This window comes from Chiroxiphia lanceolata, chromosome 21, assembly GCF_009829145.1.
Source record: "Chiroxiphia lanceolata isolate bChiLan1 chromosome 21, bChiLan1.pri, whole genome shotgun sequence".
Lineage (NCBI taxonomy): Eukaryota > Metazoa > Chordata > Aves > Passeriformes > Pipridae > Chiroxiphia > Chiroxiphia lanceolata.
The window spans coordinates 1,056,802-1,078,464 of record NC_045657.1 but is presented as its reverse complement, the minus strand read 5'-3'; the positions used below and the strand labels follow the sequence as shown (position 1 = coordinate 1,078,464).

General features: G+C 60.5%; 1 protein-coding gene across 2 annotated transcripts; it reads right to left on the bottom strand.

The window, feature by feature from the left end:
- Positions 1-353: 353 nt before the first annotated feature.
- NR5A1 (nuclear receptor subfamily 5 group A member 1) lies at positions 354-21,234 on the bottom strand. 2 transcript variants are annotated; one of them, XM_032708644.1, is made up of 7 exons: positions 20,997-21,108; positions 18,878-18,996; positions 18,310-18,451; positions 13,955-14,595; positions 6,872-6,991; positions 6,140-6,287; positions 354-2,237 (listed from the first exon to the last, which is right to left on the bottom strand). In XM_032708644.1, exons 2-7 carry the CDS (start codon positions 18,977-18,979, stop codon positions 1,990-1,992), a joined length of 1,401 nt encoding a protein of 466 aa, XP_032564535.1. In that variant the 5' UTR covers positions 18,980-18,996; positions 20,997-21,108; the 3' UTR covers positions 354-1,989. The 2 variants fall into 2 exon arrangements, with proteins under 2 accessions (XP_032564535.1, XP_032564536.1); XM_032708645.1 differs by having other exon boundaries at positions 1,822-2,237; positions 18,878-18,993; positions 20,997-21,234.
- Between the last annotated feature and the right edge of the window lie 429 nt (positions 21,235-21,663).

The window sequence follows — 21,663 nt, the reverse complement described above, 5'->3', positions numbered from 1 at the left end:
TGCCATGGCTTTGCTCCCTGCCATGGTGTGTGCCACGCCGGGGGCCATGGTAACCACCGAGAGCTACATGAGCAATCCAAGACCAAGATAATTGCTAAGATAAATGTTGCCATTCGTGAGCTCACTTGAAAAACACCCTCAGAGTCGCTATGGCAGTTCCCTGCAGCACTTTTTACCAGACCTTGAGGCACCGATGCCTTGAATCCGGCAGCCACAGCGTCCCGGTCCCACAAAGGCAGGCAGCACCCTAGGAGTGGGCACCAGGAGCCAAGCACTGCTCCTCTGCCCATGGGGAGCTGGGGAAACACCAAGCAGGAGGGGTAGAAAGACAGTCAAAAAAGATGAAGTTTTCATTTTTAAATGAACTGCAAAATTTATTACAGTGGTTTGCTCCTGACAAGGAAGTTGGTAACCTCCTGCCTGGGAAGGAAGGGGGAGTAGTGGGGAAGGGGAGGGATGAGAGGGAGAAAAGGATGTGAGAGACAGAGAGAGAGACACTTAAGGACACTTTTCATTTTCTGAAAATAAAACATCTTTACCTCCCAAACCATTTTCTCCAGTTCTTTAAGTTCACAAAAAGAAGAAGGTGAAACCAAACCACAGACTTCAGGAGGAAAATGCACAAAGGTGTTAAAGCAGAGACAAACATACTCTTCTGCATCTAACAAGCTTCACAAACCACGCGGCTCCGGGCACAGCCTCTGTGGCTCCTCAAGGCACCGGCTCTGCAGAGCCACGGCGGGCAACAGCCCCTGGGACAGGGAGACCACCCGCCCTGGGCACAGGGAGACCACCCGCCATGGGGATCAGACCTGGCCGGCCCGGCCGTGCAGGAGGAGCCCGTGGAGCCAGGGTCGGGCCAGGGCAGGGGCTGCCTGGTGGGGCAGAGGAGAGGAGAGGAGAGCATGGCTGAGATGGAGAGAAAGCAGCAGTCAGAGTCCAGCATGTCCCAGTTGGGGGGCTGCGGCCCCCAGTGCTCCCAGTCCTGTCCCATAATGGGAGAGGAACAGAGAGCTCTTTGCCTGTGGCTTCACCACAGCATTTGCTGTCCCCTGGGGACACGGCAGACCACAGGAGGGGGTGTGGGGGCCCAACACAAAGTGCAGGAAAATCCTTATTCCTCCCTGCCCGTGTACTTGGGCCAGTAAATGCAGGGACGGGGCTGCGGAGCTCGCCAAGCTTTCCAGGTTCCTGGGCACGTGCCTGCACCTCCCTCCTGCCCGGTTGCTCTGCCACTATCAGCTGGGGCAGGACAGAGCTGTGCTGCCCATGAGCTGTGGGCTCCAGGCACTGCAGCTGCCATGGCCTGCAAAGCCACAACTGCTGCCTCCAGCACCAGCAGGCACCAGGAAAATGAACCTCAGCTGAGGACTCAGCACTGCCCACCCCTGCCTGCCCTCGCTTTGCCGGGGCAGCGGTGGGACACAGCATGTGCACCTTGGGGTCACAGGACTGAATAGGGCCAACCCCTCTAGCCCAGCCCCAGCGCTCTGTGTGGCTCCTCTGTGTGCTCCCCCAGTGCCTGGAGACGCCCCAACCACCACAAAACCACAGCCTGGAGGGGGTTCACCTCACCTCTCCCCTGCCCTGTGCACGACGGGCCCTGAGACATGGGGCAGGGTTGGGAAGGTGAAGAAACAGCTGGTAGGGGTAGCAGGAGAGGAGCAGAAATAGGAGAAGAGCCGGGACAGGCTTTACCCTTCCTTGGTGCTGCTGAGCCAGGTCTGTAAGTGGCGAGCTCAGGCACCAGGCGTGCAGTGGAGCTGGGGCAGAGCGGCCAACGGGGCAGGTCAGCAGCCGAGCCCACGGCCCTGCAGCCTCAACCATCCTTGCTGTGTGTTAAACCACCTGGGACGTTTCCAATAGCAGAGGTTAAATAGCATCACTGAGGAAGGCAGGGTGGAAGGCAGCCAGCCCCAGGCACCAGTCCTGCCCCTGCCGCGCCGCCGGCAGCACTGGGGCTGTGCCGGGTCGTGCTGGCGGCCACGCTCAAGTCCGCTTGGCATGGAGCATCTCGATGAGGAGGTTGTTGCAGGGCACCTCCCCGCTCAGGTGCTTGTGGTACAGGTACTCCTCTGCCTGCATGCTCAGCGCCCGGACCTCCGCCAGCCACAGCAGCAGCTGGCGGAACTTGTCCGTGGAGTGGGGGTAGTGGCACACCGTGTACTCCAGCAGCGCCGCGTTGGCCTTCTCCTGGGCATCCTTAGCCAGAGTGTGGTTCTCCAGGTACTTCACATCTGCAAGGAGGAGGAGGATGAAATGGTGCCAAGCTCATGTGTCTGCCCCACCAACGCCGTGCTGCGCTGGGGTGAGCCAGGAGGGTCCTGGGTCGATGCTCCTCGTGCAGGAAAACACAGTGCAGGAGGAGTCTAGTGCCCCATCCCTGTCCCACCGTGGACTCCCTGTCCCTGCTCTGCCTCTCAAGTCTCCCCTGATGCTGAAGACAGATTCCAAACCCCCTGGACACCCCCCTGGTGTCCCCCTGCCCTCACTGCCCGTGAAGAGGCAAAGCCAGAAGGTGCTGTCAGCTGTGTTCACACACTGTGAGCCACTGCCATCAGCCCCCTTTAATTCCTGAAGGTCAAGGAAGCGGCTGAATTAATTCCCCGATAAACCTGGTCTTTCCAATGTGGCAACCAGGCTCACCAGCCTAGAAACCCTAATCCTCCACGCCTCGCCAGGGCTGCAGCAGCTTCCCATAATCCCACTGCCAGCTCTGCTGCCAGCAGGATGAGAAGCAGTGCAGCAGGCAGTGGCACCAAGGTGCAGGCAGGGTCTGGCAGCAAGAGGCTGCTGCAGTCCTGAAGGCAGAGCTGCAGGAGCTGGGGCAGGCACAGCCCCAGGGCAGGGGTGGTCTCCTGTGACTGCGGGGACAACCTGTGCTTGTGGGTTGGGAGTTCTCCAGGATTTGGGATGGCCTGAGCTGGGGTTTGCTCTCCAAGGGTGCTGCCTCAGCACTCAGGTTGCCGGGAGTGCTCCATGGTGAAATGTTGACTTCCAACCAGCACACACTGGCCCTGCACAAGGATTTTGGTGGCTTTAGGGAACCGGTGCCGTGCGTTGCCCCATCACCACCTACAGCTACACACAGCAAGGTACCAGACCTACCCGACAGCGACCTTGCTGCCAACCCTGGCCCCAAGCCCAGCTGGGGCAAAAAGATTTAGTGGATTTACTGTGCAGCACGAGGAGCCCAGCAGTGTTGCCTCAGTCACAGCCCCATGGCCCACAGCTGCTGATGCACGGCCACATTCAGGGAAACAGGGCATCATGGGCATGGGTTCTGGCCAAGGCAGCTGAGAGTTTGGGGATTATTTCTGGTTTTCATCCCAAAAAGGTGGGGAGACAAAAGTGGCTGTAACCCAGAGAGCTGAGCAACATTTGGGAGGGCAAACTGCAGTGCTGGTGATGGAGCTGCTCAAGCAGGAGGGAGCAGACGGGACCCCTGTGCCACTGGGGGGGGGGTGTGGCCCCACCACTACCTGGCCCCGCAGGGCTCCCTTGAAGGGACCACGGCACCCGAGGCTGCTGCAGCCCAGCGAAGCCAGGAGCCCCCAAGGGGCAGGGGCTGGGGAGCAGAGGTGCAGTTGGGGGGAGCACAGAGCCCCCAGGGAGCAGAGGCAGAGCCGGGAGGGCTGTGAGCCCCCAGGGAGCCCGTGAGCCCCCAGGGAGCCCCAGGCTCCGGCCATGTCCACGGCCAGGACAGGCACTGTGGGTGCAGGCACAAAGGGCACAGGTTGTGCCAGGATGCACTTTATCAGATCACCCTTCCCTTTTCACTGAGCGGCACATTTGCTCCTATTGTCTCCTCCTATCCGGGTTCTTGTTACGAAATCTCTATATCTGCATAAGGTTATTGTGCATGTCATTAAAAAAAAAAAGAAGTTATATTGATAAATGTCAAATCTATCCCCTGAGTTGGCTCAACAATAGCTAGTTCTACTCGATGAACTCACCTGGTTCTCTGAAAGACCCTATTCACTGTTTAATTGAATATTTGAATAATCTTTTCATTCCTGCAAGGAATAAAGAATGTTGTCCAAATAACATTGACTCACTTCATTTAGAGACACTGCAGCAGTTGCAAAGACTGTCCTGTGACAAAGCCTCCCATCACACATACAGATATGCCTGGGATTATTTCTATGCCCTCAAGTGTTCTTCCTATTCACAGCTCCTTTTGTTTGGGAGAAGCTGCTGATAAATTGCAAACGCTTAAGGGAATGTGGGCTATAAAAGCCTCTCTTCCTCCCCTCCCCAAGAGTAGCTGCTTCATGAATGTAAGTCATGAAATCGAATGATAGGTCAATCCATTAAGGCTCTATTAAGCCCTTCTGTAGAACAAAGCTAACCTGTGCCGTCCTCATAAATATTGCTATTTTGAGAAGCCCTAATTTTAATTAAATCTCTTTACCTGCTCAGGAGAGAAATCTATTTAGAACTCAAATGGCAGCTCTTGTGAGCAGGGCTTGGCTTTGACTGCACTGTGGCAGAGTGGTAAATGTGGAAATTCTCTTGTTAAAGGCAATTACATCCTGCACATAATACACAGTCCCGTCCTCTACAGCTGAGCCTGCGAAGGGCAAATTACTCCAAGTGAGCTCTGCAATATGGAGAGAAAAAGTTGCATTTGGGGCAAAATGATGTATGGGAAAACACAGCTATTGGATTCCACGCCCTCCCTGAAAGCCACTGCTCCAGGGAAGCCATCGGGGTGGACGCTGTTCCTGCTCGCCGTGCCGTGCCGAAGGGGTGAGAGGGGACACGAGGCAGCACGGTGGGACCCAGCTCTGCTGGTGCTGAACCTTCAGGGCAGTGGCCGAGGAAGGTCCTGGCTCGGGGTATGAGCCCCCCCAGTCTCTTCATTTCCCAGCCCGGGCACTGTTTGTCCCCCACCTTATCACTGTTCGAGCAGCGAATTATCGCATCTTGTTTCTCTGGATTTCAAAACAGCTCCAGAGGAAAGGAAAGCTGAGGGAGGAGATGCCGCAGGTGCAGAACGGGATGGCAGCGTGGCTCCCACCCCTGGTCCCTAGATAGGACCTCATGGATGGAGAAGTGCAAGCACAGACTAAGGCACTGGGGCAGGGATGGGCTGGGATAGGGACAAGAACGGAGATGGAAACAGGTCTGCCACAGGCTGGGCTCACCATCCCAGTACCAGCACTCAGACGCTGTAGGGACCCCAGCTTCCCTGGGGAAATGCCAGTTCCTGTCCTGGTCGGTGGGTGCAGGTATCAGCCACTGAGCAGGTGTGGGAAGGGAGGCAGCCGCGGTGGCAGGGCCGTGAGCCAGGAGTGCGGCAGCCACAGGGGCCCCTCGCAGGCCTCGCACCGGGACAGGAGATCTGCCACCGAGGGGAAGGTGCCAGCACCTGTAATGATGGCAGCTGGGCACCCTTGGGGTCCCTGTGGGGCTCAGTAGATGGAGGCACATCTCTGGCTGCGGTGTATGTGGAGATGCTCCCTGCAGTGTGGGCAGGATGGCCAGGGTGGGAGGGGGGTGGGAGTGGGGCCAGAGTGTGGCAGGAGCAGCGTTGGAGCAGGGCAGGATCAGAGCTGAGCCGCTCTGCCACCCCAGGGAGGTTTCAGGCTCTGCCAGCAGCGCCTGCAGCTCGGTGTTATTTAGTCTGGGTGAGGTGGGAGTGTGTGAACCCACCGCCTGGGCTCGGCCACAGGCTCCAGGCTGAGCCTAATCAGGAGCACACGAGCCCCGTCCCAGCGCGGCGCTCGGGCCCTGTGACGCAAATCCCGGGAGATACGGCGGGCCCGGCCCGCTGCCGCTGCTGTCAACACGGCTGTTTTGCCACAGCCATATCAGTGGTTGTGTCCCTGCCTGGCCTGATGGGCAAGTGACCAAAACAGGCTCCACTTGGCCAACAGGATGGCAGTGTCTCCTGCAGCTGGAGCAGAGTCCAGCCCATGGCAGGAGACATTTCGGATCCCTGGTGAGGGTGAAAAACAGGTCCCAGCCACGGCTCCTGGCACCTCCTTAAAAGCCCCTTCATCGCACAGCCAGACCCTGGGTTGGGCGTCCTCCCTCCGGCTCTGCTCCCACCCCCCAGGACCCTGCCCCCCAGCATGGCCATTCCCCCGAGAGTGGCTGCCCCTCGTCCCAGTGCCCCCCCAGCAGTGCTCACCGAGGCTGAAGAGGATGAGGAACTTGAGGCAGACGAATTCATGCCGGTCCACCTGGAGCGAGTGCAAGTGCAGGACGAGCTCCTGCGCCCGCAGCACCAGCGTGTTGAGGATGGAGCCGGCCTGGGCTGCGATGGTCGACATGTCCACCTGCGGGGATCGGGACGGTGTCAGCTTTGGCAGCCCCCCATAACCTGCTGCAGGGAACCCCACACAGAGCAAGAGCTGGGAACCAACTGGGAACTGGCCCTGAGTGCCCACTGAGAATGAGGGGTGTCAAAGAAAAGGCCAATGGGTGAAACGGGAACCTCATTTCAAACAGGAGGGCCCTTCATGGGGTGCTGACATTGTAGGCACCCCATCTCCAAAAGCCACCCCTAGGGAAGGAAGGGACCCCTCTTCACATCCTACCTCTGAGAGTACGGGTAGGGCAGGTGATCTTTCCGTACAAAATATTTTTTTCCAGAACCGGGAGCTGTGTGGTGGGATGGGATGGGATGGGATGGGATGGGATGGGATGGGATGGGATGGGATGGGGTGGGATGGGATGGGGTGGGGTGGGGTGGGACGGGACAGGATGGGACCTTCTGCACAAGCAGACCCATGGCGTAGCAAACCAACCCATGTGCCCTATGCCTGGTTGGTCACACTGGGCCAGAAGTGAGAAAAAAGTCGCCCTGTGCCCACAGCCAGTCCCCACCCCTGCAGAGCACAGTCCCTGGGCCATTGCTCACCTCCTGGCCGGTGACCAGCAGCACACTGTGCTCCTTGCCGTGCTGCAGCTGCCGGTAGACGTGGTCAAACACCAGCAGCTCACTCCAGCAGTTCTGCAGCAGCTTCATCTGGTCACCCACCTGAAAGGGAGCGGGAGCAGCACGGCTGAGACCCACCACACTGCACTGCACAGCACCCACCCTGCAGCTGGCACACATCCCATGGCAGGGGGGCCCCTTGAATGAGCAGGGAGAGCTGGAGCTGCATCCAAGAAAGGGGGACCCTGAGCTGGAGGGGAGGAGAGGGGCAGGTGGTTGTGCAGAGCTGGCTTCAAAGCAGCTCAGTGTGTTTCAGTGGCACTTGCTGGCTCTTATCAGCACTGATTTTCCCCCACCAGGCACAACCTCCCCGAATTGCACACAAATTTTAACAAAATGACTGCAAGAGGGATGTGCAGCAGCTGCACAAAGGGCCTGTGTGTCCAGGCAGTCCCTCTGGATACTTTTAAACGAAAGAAGACAGTGCCCATGCTCGCCTCCCCGCAGGGATGGCAGCTCTGGGGGGGCAGCAGTGCCATGGGGGAGTGGGGGCATCACTGTGCCCTGCAGCTGCCAGCCCAGCCCCTGCCCACGCACCAGCACGCGTGGTCACGTGCACACTGACACTCGTGCTGTGTGCACCTGCAGGCACAGGCCCAAAGGAACACCTGAGGCTGCCCCTGCGAGGAGCTCGAGCCAGGACACAAGCAGCAAGGGTCCCCAGAGGTCCTGCAGGGTGCCAGGGACTGCAGGCAGCACCAGTGACTGGCAGGACGAGCTGCCAGAGCCAACGGCTGCATTTGGCAGAGCTAAGAGCTCTGCCAGGCCCCTGTACCCAGCATTGTGTCAGAACATGGGGCACACTCCTGTCCCGGCACGGGGAGCTCAGTTGCCTTCCCACCACCCCGCTGAAAACCACCATGGGTCACCAGCTTCATGGGTCACCAGCTTCATCCCCTCAGCATTGCTCTTCTCGAGACCCCAACTCCTTTCCACAGGGAACTGAACTCCTGTCCTGCCTGGACCCCCCCCTCTCCTGCAGGGCTGGTGTAGGGAAAGGGCTGGGATTAAGGTACTACCTCCCTGCGGAGCAAATCCAGTGCCAGCAGCTGAGCTCTGCAGGGCCATTGTGCTCCCCCTTTAATAGAGGGAAGACAGATGCAGCATCACAGGGCTGGATAATGCCCTCGTTTTGCTGAAGAGGCTGCAATAAACCAGCGCTGGGAGATTGCAAAAGGAATAGAAGCCAGATGAGAAAGAGCTTTATGGTCTCAGAGCCTCAGAGCCGGCGCTCCCCGCGAGCCGCCGGGATTTGTCTCTCAAGTGTGGTGGGTGGTCAGAGCCGGTCCTGCGGCAGCACGGGGAGGGGATGGGGTGGGAAGGCAGCGAGGTGGGGCTGCAGCACCCGCTCCTGCCCAGCACTGCAGGGAGGGCAGGGGGCACAGTGGGCTGCTGCCCCATCGCCCAGGCCAGCCAAGGAGCCGTGGTCTGTGGCCCAGCAGCGCAGGCTGTGAAGCTCCTGTTCAGCTGCTGAACAAAGGCCTGGGGAAAAGCTCATTCTGCACCAAAACAGAACGGAGATTTTCTGCATCCGTGGTGACCTCTGCCCCAAGGCTCGTGGCCCTGGCAGGGCACTGGGGTCCCGGTGCACAGCTCTCTGCCAGCCCAGCTGCACGCTCCCGCACCGTGCCGAGCGCCTCCGCTCCGGCTGAGCCGGGGCGTTGTTTTGGAAGCTCCTTCCTGTGCCTCATTCCTGAGTGAGATGAGCTCCAGAAGGGACAGACAGAAGGTTTCGCCTTGAGAAAAGTTCTAAAAAGAAAATTTAGCTTTTCCAAAAGAAAGCACTTCGACAATTTTGAAATCTTTTCTTCCTTCAAAAATTGCTGATCGGCTCCTGCCAAACTCTGCGGGGGGGTTCTGCTCCCTCCCTGCAGCCCCTCAGCAACACTTGTCACCCTGTGTGGCTGCTGCATGGCTGCTCCCTTGCCAGCACACCCCGGTGTGCCGCGGTGCTCCCTGGGAGCGTCGCAGTGCACCAGAGCCACACGGCCATGGCCTGGGGGGTGATGTGGGTGGGGGCACGACAGGCTGGGCTGGGGGCTTAGTGGGCCAGTCAGGGCTGGGGGCCATAGAGAGGTCCCCAGCACCAAGCTGGGGGTCCCTGTGCCCCAGGCTGGGTGGCAGCAGGCAGGGCCCACAGCCCCGCTCTGGCACTGTGGCTCTGCTGCAGAGGGCTCTGGCTGGGGGTCACCTGGCTGTCCCCCGCCCTGGCCTGGCCTCCAGGAGCAGAGGGCTGCTAATGGAGGGGCACTCAAGAGGCAATCAATCCTCGCGGCGAGGCGGCAGCACACACACACTCCCCGTTAAAAGTTAAGCAAAGGATCTTCCTCTTTTAATGTCAAGGCTTTTCCACGGAGTGCTTTATCAAGGGCCTAATGCAAGCTGTCTTTGAGAGGCAATTTTTACCTTTTTTTTAAAGCAAGCATTTAACCCATTCACAAAACACGCAGCAAATGCACACCCCACGCCATGCTGAGAGAGCAATCCCCTGTCACCGGGGATTCTGATGGGCTGTGACCTACAGAAAATGCAATTCCCTGTGGGAAAGGGTCTAGGATGGCGCCAGAGGGGAGGGAGGGTGTGCAGAGTCAGGGGTGATGCTGCCCAGGCAAGGGCTGCAGGACCTGCATGTGGGTGTAGTTTTAAATTCTCACAACCCTCCTTGTGGGTTCACAGGTGCGAGGTGAGGAAACCCCTGGGAGTGTTGGGGCTCCCAAAACGTTCCCAGGCCATGTGGGGACAGTGCAGCCCCACTGTGCTCACTGCTCCCTGCACAGCTGGCTCAGGGTGTCCCCCACCTTGGGTGCCACTGCTGCCCTCCAGCATCTCTGTTAGGAAGCGGAGTGACCACCAGCAGTTCTGCTTTGACCGGAAGCCCTGAGCGGGTCCCAGGATATTGATCCCCAGACACGGGCACGAGGAGTGCTCGGATGCCCCTGACCTGCCTCCTGCCCACAGATGCTCTCCAGGCCTCCACCCAGATCTCAGGTGCAGGATTTGTCCCACAACCCTCACACAGGTGCAGGACACACATCAGTGCCCCGAGCCCCAGCAATTACTGGGTGTGAGCAGGACCCAACACCTCAGCTACCGAGAAGTGCGAAAGTGAATTAATGTCCACCAGCCACCTGCAATGGAAACCTCACACAAGTCCAAGGTGTTAATGGTGAATGCATGTCCCCATCCCCCTGCCCAGATACCACCATGATGGGCAGCTTAAAGCAAAAACCATCAAAACCAGTGCAGCAAGACCAGAATCTTCTCTCCCTGCTGGCTCCCATGCTGCTGTGGCCCAGGCTGCACGAGCACCATGGCTCTGCAGGCAGGGCTGTGCTGGCCAGGACACCACAGGCAGGGGAAGCGTCACTTTTCCCCCAGTGCATGGGATTGCTGCAGCATCCACGACCAGAAGGAGATTTTAAATCTGCCAAAAATGGTCTGGCCATTGGCCAGGAGATGGGGTCAAGATGACCCACACATGCTAAAGGCAGAGAAGCAACTGACTGCAAATAGGCTTCGTCATGGCTCTGAGATCTCTGACGAGGATGGAGGGAGAGCAGCCCAGCAGACAGACCCAGCGACCACAGGGACCCCTTGGTCCGTGGGAACGGTGCTGCCCTCAGCATCCCCCCATCACTGGTGCTTGCCTGTGGGTGGGAGGGCAGTTTGCCCCAGTCCCATGGCACAAAGGGGTCAAGGAGGGGGTCAGCACCATCCCACCACCCTGTGTCTGTGCCGTGCCCCTCTAGCAGCACAGGGACCCTCTGCACACCCAGCCCAGCCTGGCCTTCGGGCTGAAACCGTGGCAATTTGTTTAACATTCCTGGCTGCTCATCCCAATCTAAAGGTCACTGCAACCCTGTGTGCATAATATTGATATGTAGGTATGGCAGTGACACCTATATAAACCAGGCTGTGCAAGACATGTGCATAAACCACTCCAAAACCAGACACAGTGTGAGTGTGCAAGAGCACATATGTGTGTGCATGCACATCTCTCTGTCTCTCTCCACATATATATAAAAAAATTACATCTGAAAGGACAAAGTTGCCTGAGACTCACGACCCAACAAAATATATTTCACCCCCGGCCCATATTTTTCTTCCTGAAGAGGTGCTGCAAATCTTCCCTCAGTCCTGACACATCTCATCTAGACTCAGTTAAAGTTCGTATTTATGGGCGTCAGCGCTGACCTCTTCCACCTCCGCCCGCGCGGCCTCGCGCCGCGGCTGCCTGGCCGGCCCTCGATAAACAAGCGGGCCCCCAAATCCCCCTCTGCCGCACAGCGTTATTAGTCTTGCCTCCGAAGGCCAGCGCAGTCCGTAATTCTCCTCCTGGTGACACGAGATGAGCGCCGCGACATCAGTCTCCCGGCGGATTGGCATGGGGACCCTCGTTTGTCAGTGGCAGACTGACAGAATTACTGGCCCTTAAATGAAACGATATATCTGGGAAGTTAAATCTGTTTTCAATCTGACTGCCCCGCGCCTGCGGGCGGACGTGGCGTGTGAGCCGATGTCAAGAGGCCATTTAGCCCATGGCCCCCCTCCTCCCCTGGGCGCAGCGGTGGAGCCAAGGGGCCTCTCCCCAACATCTCCCAGCCCAGCTACCCCGTCAGGAGGAGAGGGCAAAGCACCCAGTCTGCCCCTCACCAGACTGCTGGGCCAGGAATGAGAATGGGAACAAGACTGGCCAGCTCTGGGGAAACCTGTTCCCACTCTCCTTGGGCAGGGGCTAAAGGCTCATCCTGGCCAGGCATGAGCCAGCAGGTCCCTATGCCCCTGAGGGTTTTCTCCTTCCTCTCCAGGCCCCCTCAGAGGCCCTGGATTGAAGCCAGCTATCTATCTGCAGACAGCCCTGTGGAAGCACATGAGTGCTGGGAGGGTTCAGGCAGGGCATGGCATGATGGGGTCATCAGCCTGCACCCCCCTTCTCACCTGCCTGCACCCCCTGTGTGTGATGTGAGCCCTGCACGATGCCTGGAGCAATATCCCAGCACTCTTCCAGTGCCCTTCCAGCCTGGATCCCTGCACTCACCTCGGCCAACAGCCCATCCCTGCTGGGGTTGGGCACCCTCACTTTCACTCAGACCTTCCCAGGGGATGGAGAGGGCTGCTGGCATCCCTGCTCTGAGGAGCCCCAAGCACCCAGCAGGGACTGCCTGCAGCAGTGGCCATCGATCTCAGAGATTGCCATGTCCCTCTGTGCTGGCTTTAGGGCACAGCCATAAACCCTGCACTGGCAGGAGTTCATTTACTGCCCCAGCAGCCGTTTGCCCGTGTGCCTGCAGGAGCAGGAGTGGGGACTCGAGATCTCAAACCTACTCCTTCCCACCGGCTGCTCTCTCCATGGCCAGGGAGAAGCCACCGCCCTGCACCAGGGAGTTTGCACTATGCTGGGGGGGCAGAGGGCAGCCCCAGCACCATCCTGGGGGGCCTGGGCACCTCCACGCTGTGCTGGGGTTTGGACCCGCCCCGTTGTGCCGCAGAGTCAGCGCAGGGAAGGGAGCCAAGGACGGCGACACCGCGTTCCCCCGCTGGAGCCAGAGTGGGACGAGGTGTCCTAGAGTCCCTGGCCCTGCAAAGTGCTGGGAATGCACTCCACAATCACCATGTGGATGAAGGCAAAATGCACGAGCCCCTGAGATGGCAGAGACGGATGTGGATCCCAGCTGAGCTCCCATTCCTGAGCACCGGACCTCATGTCCTGGGCATGGCAGGGGACATGACCTGCTCCTGGTAGGACCCAGCTGCCCCTGCCCAGGTGAGGCCTCTGCCACTGCCATCCCCCCCAGAGCCCCACGGTGGGAGGAGCACCCACCAACAAGGATTCACACAGAAACAGCCTATTTTGGTGGCACAATCAGGCTAACAATGGAGTTACAAGGCTACACAGCAATACAGCCGGGATCTGAATTTACACTGTTTACAATATCTCCTGGAAAACAACAACCACCCTGTTCCCAAAATCCAGGCTGGACACTGATATGATTGAAACAAGCCTGACCCACCCCCACAATGCTGTTTCCTGACACTGTTCTGGCAGCTGGGGACTATTTTGAGCTGTGAGGCTTGGCCACACTCAGCCCCGTGGCACCTATGGCACAGGGAAGAGCCTGGTCCTGTCCCACAGCTCCATCCCCACAGCCCCATAGGAAGAAGGTGATTTTGGCCAGAGTCAGGTAGCAGAGTCTCACGCTGAAAGCACTAGAAGGCACCCATGTCTCTCAGATGCCTCGGGACGTGGCTCTCTGGATTTTGGCCACGACACAAATTTTCTTTCCCATTTTTGCACCAGTTTGGGAACTTGGGTCAGTGCAGGGCATGAATGGAAAATGTCTGAAAGCCTGGCAAGGTGTGCAGGATGGCAGAGGCTGCCCCAGCCCTGCTAAGCTGGGCCCAGTAAATGTTCAGGGGCATTTGCTAAGTGGGTGTCCCGGCAGGATGGGGCTCAGCTGCACGTCCCCCAGCCAGGCACACTCGTGGGCTGCCGGCAGCAGACACGGTTCCAGAGTGGGCTCGGTGGTGTCCCCGCCCCAGCCAGCCCTGCCCCGGCTGCCTGGTGCTAATAGGACCCACCTGACCACATCGATTTTCCTCCTAAAGGCGGAGGAGAGAATTGTCTCAACTATAATTCCTCAACGTTACATTTTTCAATTATATCTTGAGGTTGACACTGCAGTCACTCTGCCGGCGATTGCCTCCACACCTGCCCCTGCCGTGATGAATCTGAAATCATTAGCCCCACGCGACAGTGGGAATCGCTCCGGCACCGCAGCTGGGCCCCGGTGCCCTCCAGGGAGCCAGGAGCGGGATGGGGATGTGCCAGCAGATCTGCTGTGACAGCACCAGGCTTGTGCCCATGGGTGTCACCCTGCCCTCGCAGCATCTCCGCCTCACTCCTGCCCACAGCAGCACCCCATCCTCACAGCATGGCAGCCTCAGTCCTGCCTGCCCCCCATCGCCCACCCAGAGCAGCATCCCTCCCCGCTGCCGGGCTCCTACCTCCAGCTCCTTGAAGAAGATGCAGCTCCGTGCCCACTCCACAATGGAGAAGAGGGTCTGGTCGGCCATCTTGCACATGAGGCCGAAGGTGCTGAGCTTCTCGTGCCGGCCCTTGCCCTGCTCTTGCTGCAGGCAGGCCAGTATCCGTGCCTTCACCTGGGCCTCGTCAGGCTCCAGCTGCAGCAGCTTCAGGATGACCTCGGGGATGTCAGGGGGAGAGCTGCTGGGGTAGGTCTCTGGGTACACGTAGGTGGGCACGGACTCGTGCACGTTTGTGTAGTGGTCGGGGTACTCAGACTTGATGGTGCGGTTGGGGAAGGAGGGGTAGTGGTATCCGGGGAGCGGCGCGTGGCCGGGCACAGTCACTCCCAGGGAGGGCGTCCCGTAGGGGCTGCGCTCGTAGTCGACGGGCGTCAGGGCAGCAGGGTTGGGCGGCAGCGTCTTGGACATGGCGTGGATGCTGTGGATGGTGGAGGACAGGCTGTAGTCGCTCTGCACCGGGGACATGATCTGAGGCACCGTCTCCAGCTTGAAGCCATTGGCACGGATCAGAGCTTTCTTCTGCTGCTTTAAGGCACGGTCCCGCTTGTACATGGGGCCAAACTTGTTCCTCCCTCCGCGCATCCGGTCTGCACGGACAGCTGGGGACAGAGAGAGGGCAGAGGCTGCAGAGAATCCTCACAGAGGAAGACCAGGGCTTCCACATGGCACAGAGAAAAAGAGGGGGTGGGGACACACACGGCTTGATGGTGAAAAAGGTTTGTGGGGCACCGGGAAAACCTTCCCATAAAGTGGACAGCAGGTTGTGCCACTCAGCCCAGCTGATGTGACTCTCAGAGCCTCTGAGAATTGCAGGAAAGGAAGAGACATTTGGCTTTAACTATAAAACAAGGTGGGGGATAAAGCAGATTCCATCCCCTATGGACTGAGAGGGCAGCCCTTGAAGCCTGAGCAGATGAGGGGGTTTGACGTCCACTTTCATTTTAACGGCCCCTGATGCTGGACCAGCCCTGGGATTTCCTTGTTTCTGCAGAGCCTGGGACCCCACAGCCCCCTCAGGACCCTGGTTCCCTGCATCCAGGCTGCATGTGCTGCTTTTCTGCAAATCTCTCCCTCTTTCTCGAGCAGCACGGGTGGCAGGTCCCAGTGGGTGCACTTCACCCCGGCCTCAGGCAGGAGGCTACCAGCCCTGCGGGTACAGCCTCGCTGAGGGGCTGTGCTGGAGCATCCCGCTGGCACAGTCACTCCGAGGGCCCATCGCAGTGTCCCGGCTGCAGCAAAGCAGATGTTCCCCTTGAACACCAAAAGAAACCCACGAATATGTCAACAATCAAGGGAGCAGGTGCTTCTCTGCAGCAGGAGCCTGTCCCTCTGCACTGCCTTGCTGTGCTTCCAGGGGCTGCTGCCCTGACGTACCCCTTGGAAGAGCCTCAGGTCGCTGGAAGCCGGGAGCTGGGAGCTGGACGGCAGCGCAGAGGGACGGAGGAGTGAGCCAGTGAGAGCAGCTCGCAGGCTGAGCATCAAAGGCAAAAAACCCTCCGCTAGTTCGTGTTCCTGCTGACAGCCAGCGGGTCTCGCTTTGTGTCTCAGCTCTTACCTCTGCCTCTCTTTCGCCTACTTATCCTGGGGCGCGCAGCCAGCCCCCCCGGAGAGCCCGAGCACCTCCCCAGTGCTCCCCAGGCAGGCTGGAAAGGCAGTCGGGAGCAGCAGCATTTCCAGGATGAGCAGGAATGTGCTCCCAGGAGAGCCGCCCTGGCTTCCTCCCTCATTCTTTATTCATGAAAACAGCATCTCGCTGGGAGCGGGCAGCCAGCAGCAGCCTCTGAAGCGAGGGGTGCTGTGGCCCCCGCCCCTGAGAGCCTCTCCCCACACCTCTGGGCAGCAGAGAGCTGCCCCGGGGCAGTTCCTGACTTGGGAGTACGAGGGAGGTGCCGCAGCCAGCACTGTGCATACCCAAGCCGGGGTGTCCCGTGGGCAGGCACGGCTGGCAGCCCGAGCTGGCACAGGCAGGCCTGGTAGCCCCAGCCACACATCCCAGAGCCAGAGCACACCGAAAGCCCAAATCTCACACCCACTCAAAGTGATGTGTTTCCACCACTGCTTGAGGTCGGGCCCATCAATGCCCAGGAATTGCATCCCAAAGGGACTCCCATGGCCCTGGGCAAAGGTGCACGGGCAGAGACCCCCCTGATGCTGCCTGCACCCCCCCCACAGCACGAGGTGCTCACAGTCCAGTCTCACAAACCCTCTGCAGGCAGCCGCATACACCTCCTCCCCTCTCCCAGCAAGAACACAAAGGGAAAAGAGGCCTTTTAATTCCCTTCTGCTCTGCTTTTCCTGCCATTTGTGCCACACTTGGGATCAAGAACAACTTGCCATTTGCTGTGTCTCAGTTGGCAGCTAGGAAGGAAACGATGTGCCCCGACCTCCAGGGCAAGAGGGCCCAAGTGGAGCCACCCAGGAAGAGTCTTCACCCCCAGCAACCCCCCAAAACCCTCTCCAGATGACCCCCAAGCCACACACCCACATGGCAGCAGGAGGGGTCTTCAGCACCCTGCAGCCCCCACTTCCCACTGCCACTGCCTCACCTGCCCTCACCCCCATGCAGCCCTCACCTAGGGCAGGCTGCTGGCCAGGCTCTGCCTCCCCTTGCCCAGGCAGGGGCATGGAGGTTGCCCACGCTGGTGCCCGGGGGCTGAGCAGGGCTGTGGGCAGCCTTGGGCCAGGGCTGTGCTGCTCCACGGCTGGGCTTCCCTACGGCCTCCCTTGAGGCACTTTGAGGGGGGCCTGTGTCAACACTGCCCCCAAAATCGATCGCCTTGGGCTTGCTCTTGTTCTGTGGAGCTGGAGACACCTCCAATGCATCACCTCAGATGCCTTGCCCAAAAATACTAGGAGCTGAGGAGGTGATCTCTGTTTTTTACCACAAAAGAGATGGCTCCATAGGAATATCACCCTCCACTGGGTGATCCCCCTGACTGCCCAGCTCAGCTAAGGGGCCAACAGCAAGAAAATAAACAAATAAAGGCTGTTTGAGACAGCCCTGGGACCAAAGGACCTCCACAGTGAGCAAGACAAAAACTGCTGGAAAGGGATAAAAAGCCATGCCTGTCTCCCTCGGGCACTGCAAGCGCTGCCCCTGCCCACTGTCCCAGGGCCCCCAGCCCCTGCTCAGCACCCAAATCCCCCTGAGACATCGATCAAAGCTGCCAGAGCGTGCACGGAGTGATTTAGGTCACCAGTAACTCCAGCCCGGGGAGGAGAGTGAAACTGGGATCTGTTTTGGAAGCTGGCCCACGCCGGGAGTTTGCTGGGGCTGATTCTGCAGCTCTATGTTGTGTCTTACTCCTGTGCCGCTGCTCGCAGGCTCCCATCCCGCTCCCGGAGCGAGCGGCCGCCCGGCAAGAACACAGAGGACTTTCCGATAAACCGCGCTGTACCCAGCGAGGGACTGAGCCCGGCCAGCGAGGGGCTGAGCCCGGCCAGCGAGGGGCTGAGCCCGGCCAGCGAGGGGCTGAGCCCGGCCAGCGAGGGGCTGAGCCCGGCCAGCGAGGGGCTCAGTTCAGTTCCCCCCGCTGCAAAACACAAACGATTTCAGGGGCGAAGAGGTGGGGGGGGCGGCTGACTCTGGGGTGGGGGGGCTCCTTCTGCCTCTGCGTTTGCTCTACCATCCCATGCGAACGACCTGTCCCCCAAATATATTTCGTTGCCGCTTGCTGAGCGTTGCAGAAGCTACAACACGCGACTCGTGGCTGTCGGGGCCCGACTCTGATGCCGGGATCGACTGCGCCGACAGGAGAGAGGTGGCGGCTGTGGGGCTGGAATTGCCCCCTCGAGGGTCAGAAATCCGTTATATTAAATGTCACCGACAGGAAAAATATAATTCGTGGTGGGTCTGCGGCAGTTTTATTGCGAGCCCCATCATTTTTAACGTTTTCCTTAAGTCTCGGCTTCTGGAATTATGTGCTTAAGGAAAACAATAATTTATTTGCTATTTTTCAACCTTCCTGCCAGCAAAAAAAAAATCCTGGAAAGTTGAAGCCGTAGCAGCCAAAACCCCGGGGGAAAACAAAACAAAACAAAACGAAACAAGGAAAAGCAGGAGGCGACGCGAAAAAACGAATTTTTTCTTAACTTCGAAAGGAAAAACGGAATCGAAGCGGCGACGGGAATGACCGGCCCGGGGAGGCGGCGGCAGCGGGGACAGCGCGACCAGTCCCGGGAACCGCACAGCCCTTCACGGCCCCTCACAGCCCCTCACAGTCCTCACACAGTCCCGGACAGTCCCGCACAGTCCCCGCACAGCTCCCGGCCCCGCCGCCGCCCCCCACCCCGCCGTGCCCGCCCGTCCCTACCTTCCAGGCGCATCCCCACGGTGAGGCACTTCTGGAAGCGGCAGTAGGGGCAGCGCTTGCGCTGGGTCTTGTCGATCTTGCAGCTCTGGCTCTCGGTGCAGGTGTAGTGCTTGTTGTTCTGCACCGTGCGCTTGAAGAAGCCCTGCGGCGGCGGACGGCGGCGTTGCGGGAGGCACCGGCACCGGCATCCCGGCGTCCCGGCGTCAGCGCCCCGTTCCCTCCACCCGCCTCCGACGGAGGGTCCCGCCGCCCCCGCCGCTGTCGGGGCTCCCGTCGCTGCTCCTCTCCCGCCGCCGGGCGCGAATCCGCCGCTAACGAAAACGGGCGAGAGCAGCCCCGCGGCCGGTCCCGCTGCCCCGGCCCCTGCAGAGCCACGTCCCCGCTCCCTACAGAGCCCCTGCCCCCTTTCCCTCGCGCAGCGCTTCCCGCACAGCCCCGGCCCCGCTTCCCCGGTCCCGCATTCTCGGCCCCGCACAGCCCCAGCTCCGCACAGCCCCAGCCGCGTTTCCCCGGCCCCGCACAGCCCCGGCTCCGCAGCCCCGACCCCGCACGCCCCGGCCGATCCTACCTTGCAGCTCTCGCAGGTGAGCAGCCCGTAGTGGTACCCGGAGACCTTGTCCCCGCAGACCGGACAGAGCTCGTCCAGGTCCTCATCATAGGAATAGTCCATCCCCTCCAGCGGCCCTGCTGCGGGACGAGCCGCGGTCAGAGGGACGGGACGGGACGGGGAAGGGGACGGGCGGCGGCCCCAGCCCCGGCTCTGGGTGAGGAGCAGGAGCGGGCGCAGCGGAGACCGAGCTGCAGGTGCGGGAGCCGGAGCTCTTTATAGCGCCTGGAAGAGCATCTCCATGTTGGTGCGGGCTCACGGCCAGCCCCCCGGGGCTGGGGAACCTCCTCTGGGAGAGCGGGCGGCTCGCGGCGGCGGGGACGGGGCGGGGGCGGAGGGACCCGCCGGCCCGGGGACCGGGGACGCGGCGGCCGGCCTGGGGAGCAGCTCGGCCAGGCCTCGGCAGCACCGGGGATCCCCCCAGGGACTCCCCGGGGACAGGCAGGGGCCACCGCTCTGCGGGAAGGGGCACAAGACCCTCCTTGCTCCCCTGCATCATCTGTGGGGAACAACAAGCTCCCCAGCCTCGCTGGGTATCCGGCCTGAGAGTGGCACAATCCACTGGGAACCAGGAGTCCTGGGGCTGGAGCACAATTAACCGCGTCTGAGCATGAGCCTGCTCTCCTCGGTGCACATCCCTGGACCCCTGGCTTTGTCAGAACTCCCCGTTACCCTACACCAGCCGGCCCTGACAGCCCAGGGAGAGCTGCGTGGGGAGCACCAGGATGTGCAGCAGCTCCTGACACCTCCTCTGGGGCCACCACTAAGGAGGTGACAGTTCGGACCTAGCACCAGCCACCCCACCTGGAGCACCCACTGCTGACAGTGTCCTGGTCTGCCTGTCAGACAGCAGGGATCAATTCAATGCTTAGGGATTCTTGATGAAATGTTCCAGGATGGCTGCAGAGTGGCACAGGAGCACCCTGGCTATGGGCATGTCCTGTTTATCGGGACGCTCCCAGGCCACACGCCACGGCCCAGGCACTTCACCATGGGGAGCTTGAGGCACGGAGCTCAGCCCTTCCCACAGGAGCCTGCTGCCAGCACAGCCCTTGGGCAGTGGCACAGGAGGGCACGAGACTGTGGGTGTCTGGAGCTCTGGATGACTGAGGGCTGTGCTGCCAGCAGTGCCCTGCAAAGGGGAGCCATGGCTCATGGCCCCACATGGCTGATCTCACACAGCTGATCCCACACGGCTCATCCTGCAGGACTCATGCTACTCATCTCATCCTGCCTGGCTCATCCCCCCCGCTTGCCCCACACATCAGCTGCCGCCTGCGGGTGCGGCGTGTAGGAAGCAGCACTGGCAGGGAGAGCAGCAAACAGGAAACGGGCTCGGCGCAGCATCGCTCCAGAGCCCTCAGGAATGGAGCCTGGGCTAAGAATAGGAGCAGAGCAGCCCACGGTGCGGGTCGGCAGCCATACAGCCAGGAATGAGCACTGCCACCACAAGCAGAGCCCCTTGGCCATGGCCCCCACACTCACCATGAGCTCCCAGGAGAGCTGTTGGGCAGCCATGGAGCAGGGCCTGCCATCCAGGAAGACAAACCCAGGAGGGACTGTGGGCTGGGAGAAGAACTGAGCAAACACTGCGAGGAACAAAAGCAACGCGGAGCCGAAGGCTCTGATCCCTGCCAGTGTGGGCTGGGGGGGGACGTGGGCTCAGCCAGCATCGAGAGTTGAGGGGTCCCGGACACCTCCCACACTTGCTCCAGGGTGTGGGGGCTGCCTGTGCTCCCATGGGCAACACCCAATCCTTGGGTGACCGGAGCCCCCAGCACTGCTGGCTGGCCTCCCCTCAGCAGCCGGATCTGTCATTTCTGGGCAGCAGCGTGGCCGAGGGGCCAAGGCGATGGTGAGGCCTCGCCCTGCTGCCCGTGGTCTGCAGAGCCGCCATCCCCACACCCGCTGGCGGGGAAGGGGCGGGAAGCAGAGGCCCACACTCGGCTCTCGCTTCCTCACCAAGCCCTACCATGTCCCCAGCTCTGGCCTTGGCTGCCACCGTGCCAGGGCATGGCGGCAGTGGCTGGGAGAAGGGTGGGATGGGCGACCGTGGTTCCCCCCACGGACTCGTACTCACCGCGAGGCGGCTGCACGGCTGCTGCGTGTGGGGCCGGCGGGCGGGAGAGCCTCGCTCGGCCACCGGCCAGGAGCTGCGACCCGAGGAGCCTCCGTGGGGTGTGGGCACCGCTGCCCTGTCCACGGCAGGCTGGGGGATTTATGGGACCTGTGTCCGCCGGGAAGGTGTCGGGGCTCTGGCTGTGCACACGCCGCCCCGAGCAGGACACCGGCCAATCTCCTCCCCATGGGGGCCAGGCTCAGATGGGATGGACCCACTTTGGTGCCTTATTGGCTTCTGTGGCCACGTGACCGTGCTGAAAAACATCATAATTAAGCTACAGAACGCTGCCCATAAACTAGCATTAGAAAGTGACAGCAAAGATAAGTGGGACCCCCACAGCAGATAACACGCCCCGGGAGGGAGACCCTGCAGGGAGCAGGGGGCACCGGTGGGCAGCAGGGAGTGCACTAGCACCCACAGACACCCTGATTTACAGCCCAGAGAGGGAGGGAGGGGGCCGAGGGCACGGGGCAGGACACCTCTGGGAGGAACATGAGCCCACTTCACCCACCCAGGACTGGGACACAGCCCGGCCTCCTGGCCAAGAGAGCTCTCCTCTGCAGGGGAGGGTGGGAGGAGGCTCCTCCACACTCAGGGCCCCACTCCTGGGTCCCCGGGGCTCACC

Excerpts from the sequence above, each read along its gene's own strand:
- NR5A1 (XM_032708645.1), bottom strand. The coding sequence starts at position 18,979 with ATGGACTATTCCTATGATGAGGACCTGGACGAGCTCTGTCCGGTCTGC. Across the intron at positions 6,288-6,871 it reads TGCTGGTCACCGGCCAGGAG|GTGGACATGTCGACCATCGC; the intron begins GTGAGCAATGGC and ends CGATCCCCGCAG. Across the intron at positions 2,238-6,139 it reads CCTCATCCTCTTCAGCCTCG|ATGTGAAGTACCTGGAGAAC; the intron begins GTGAGCACTGCT and ends TCCTCCTTGCAG.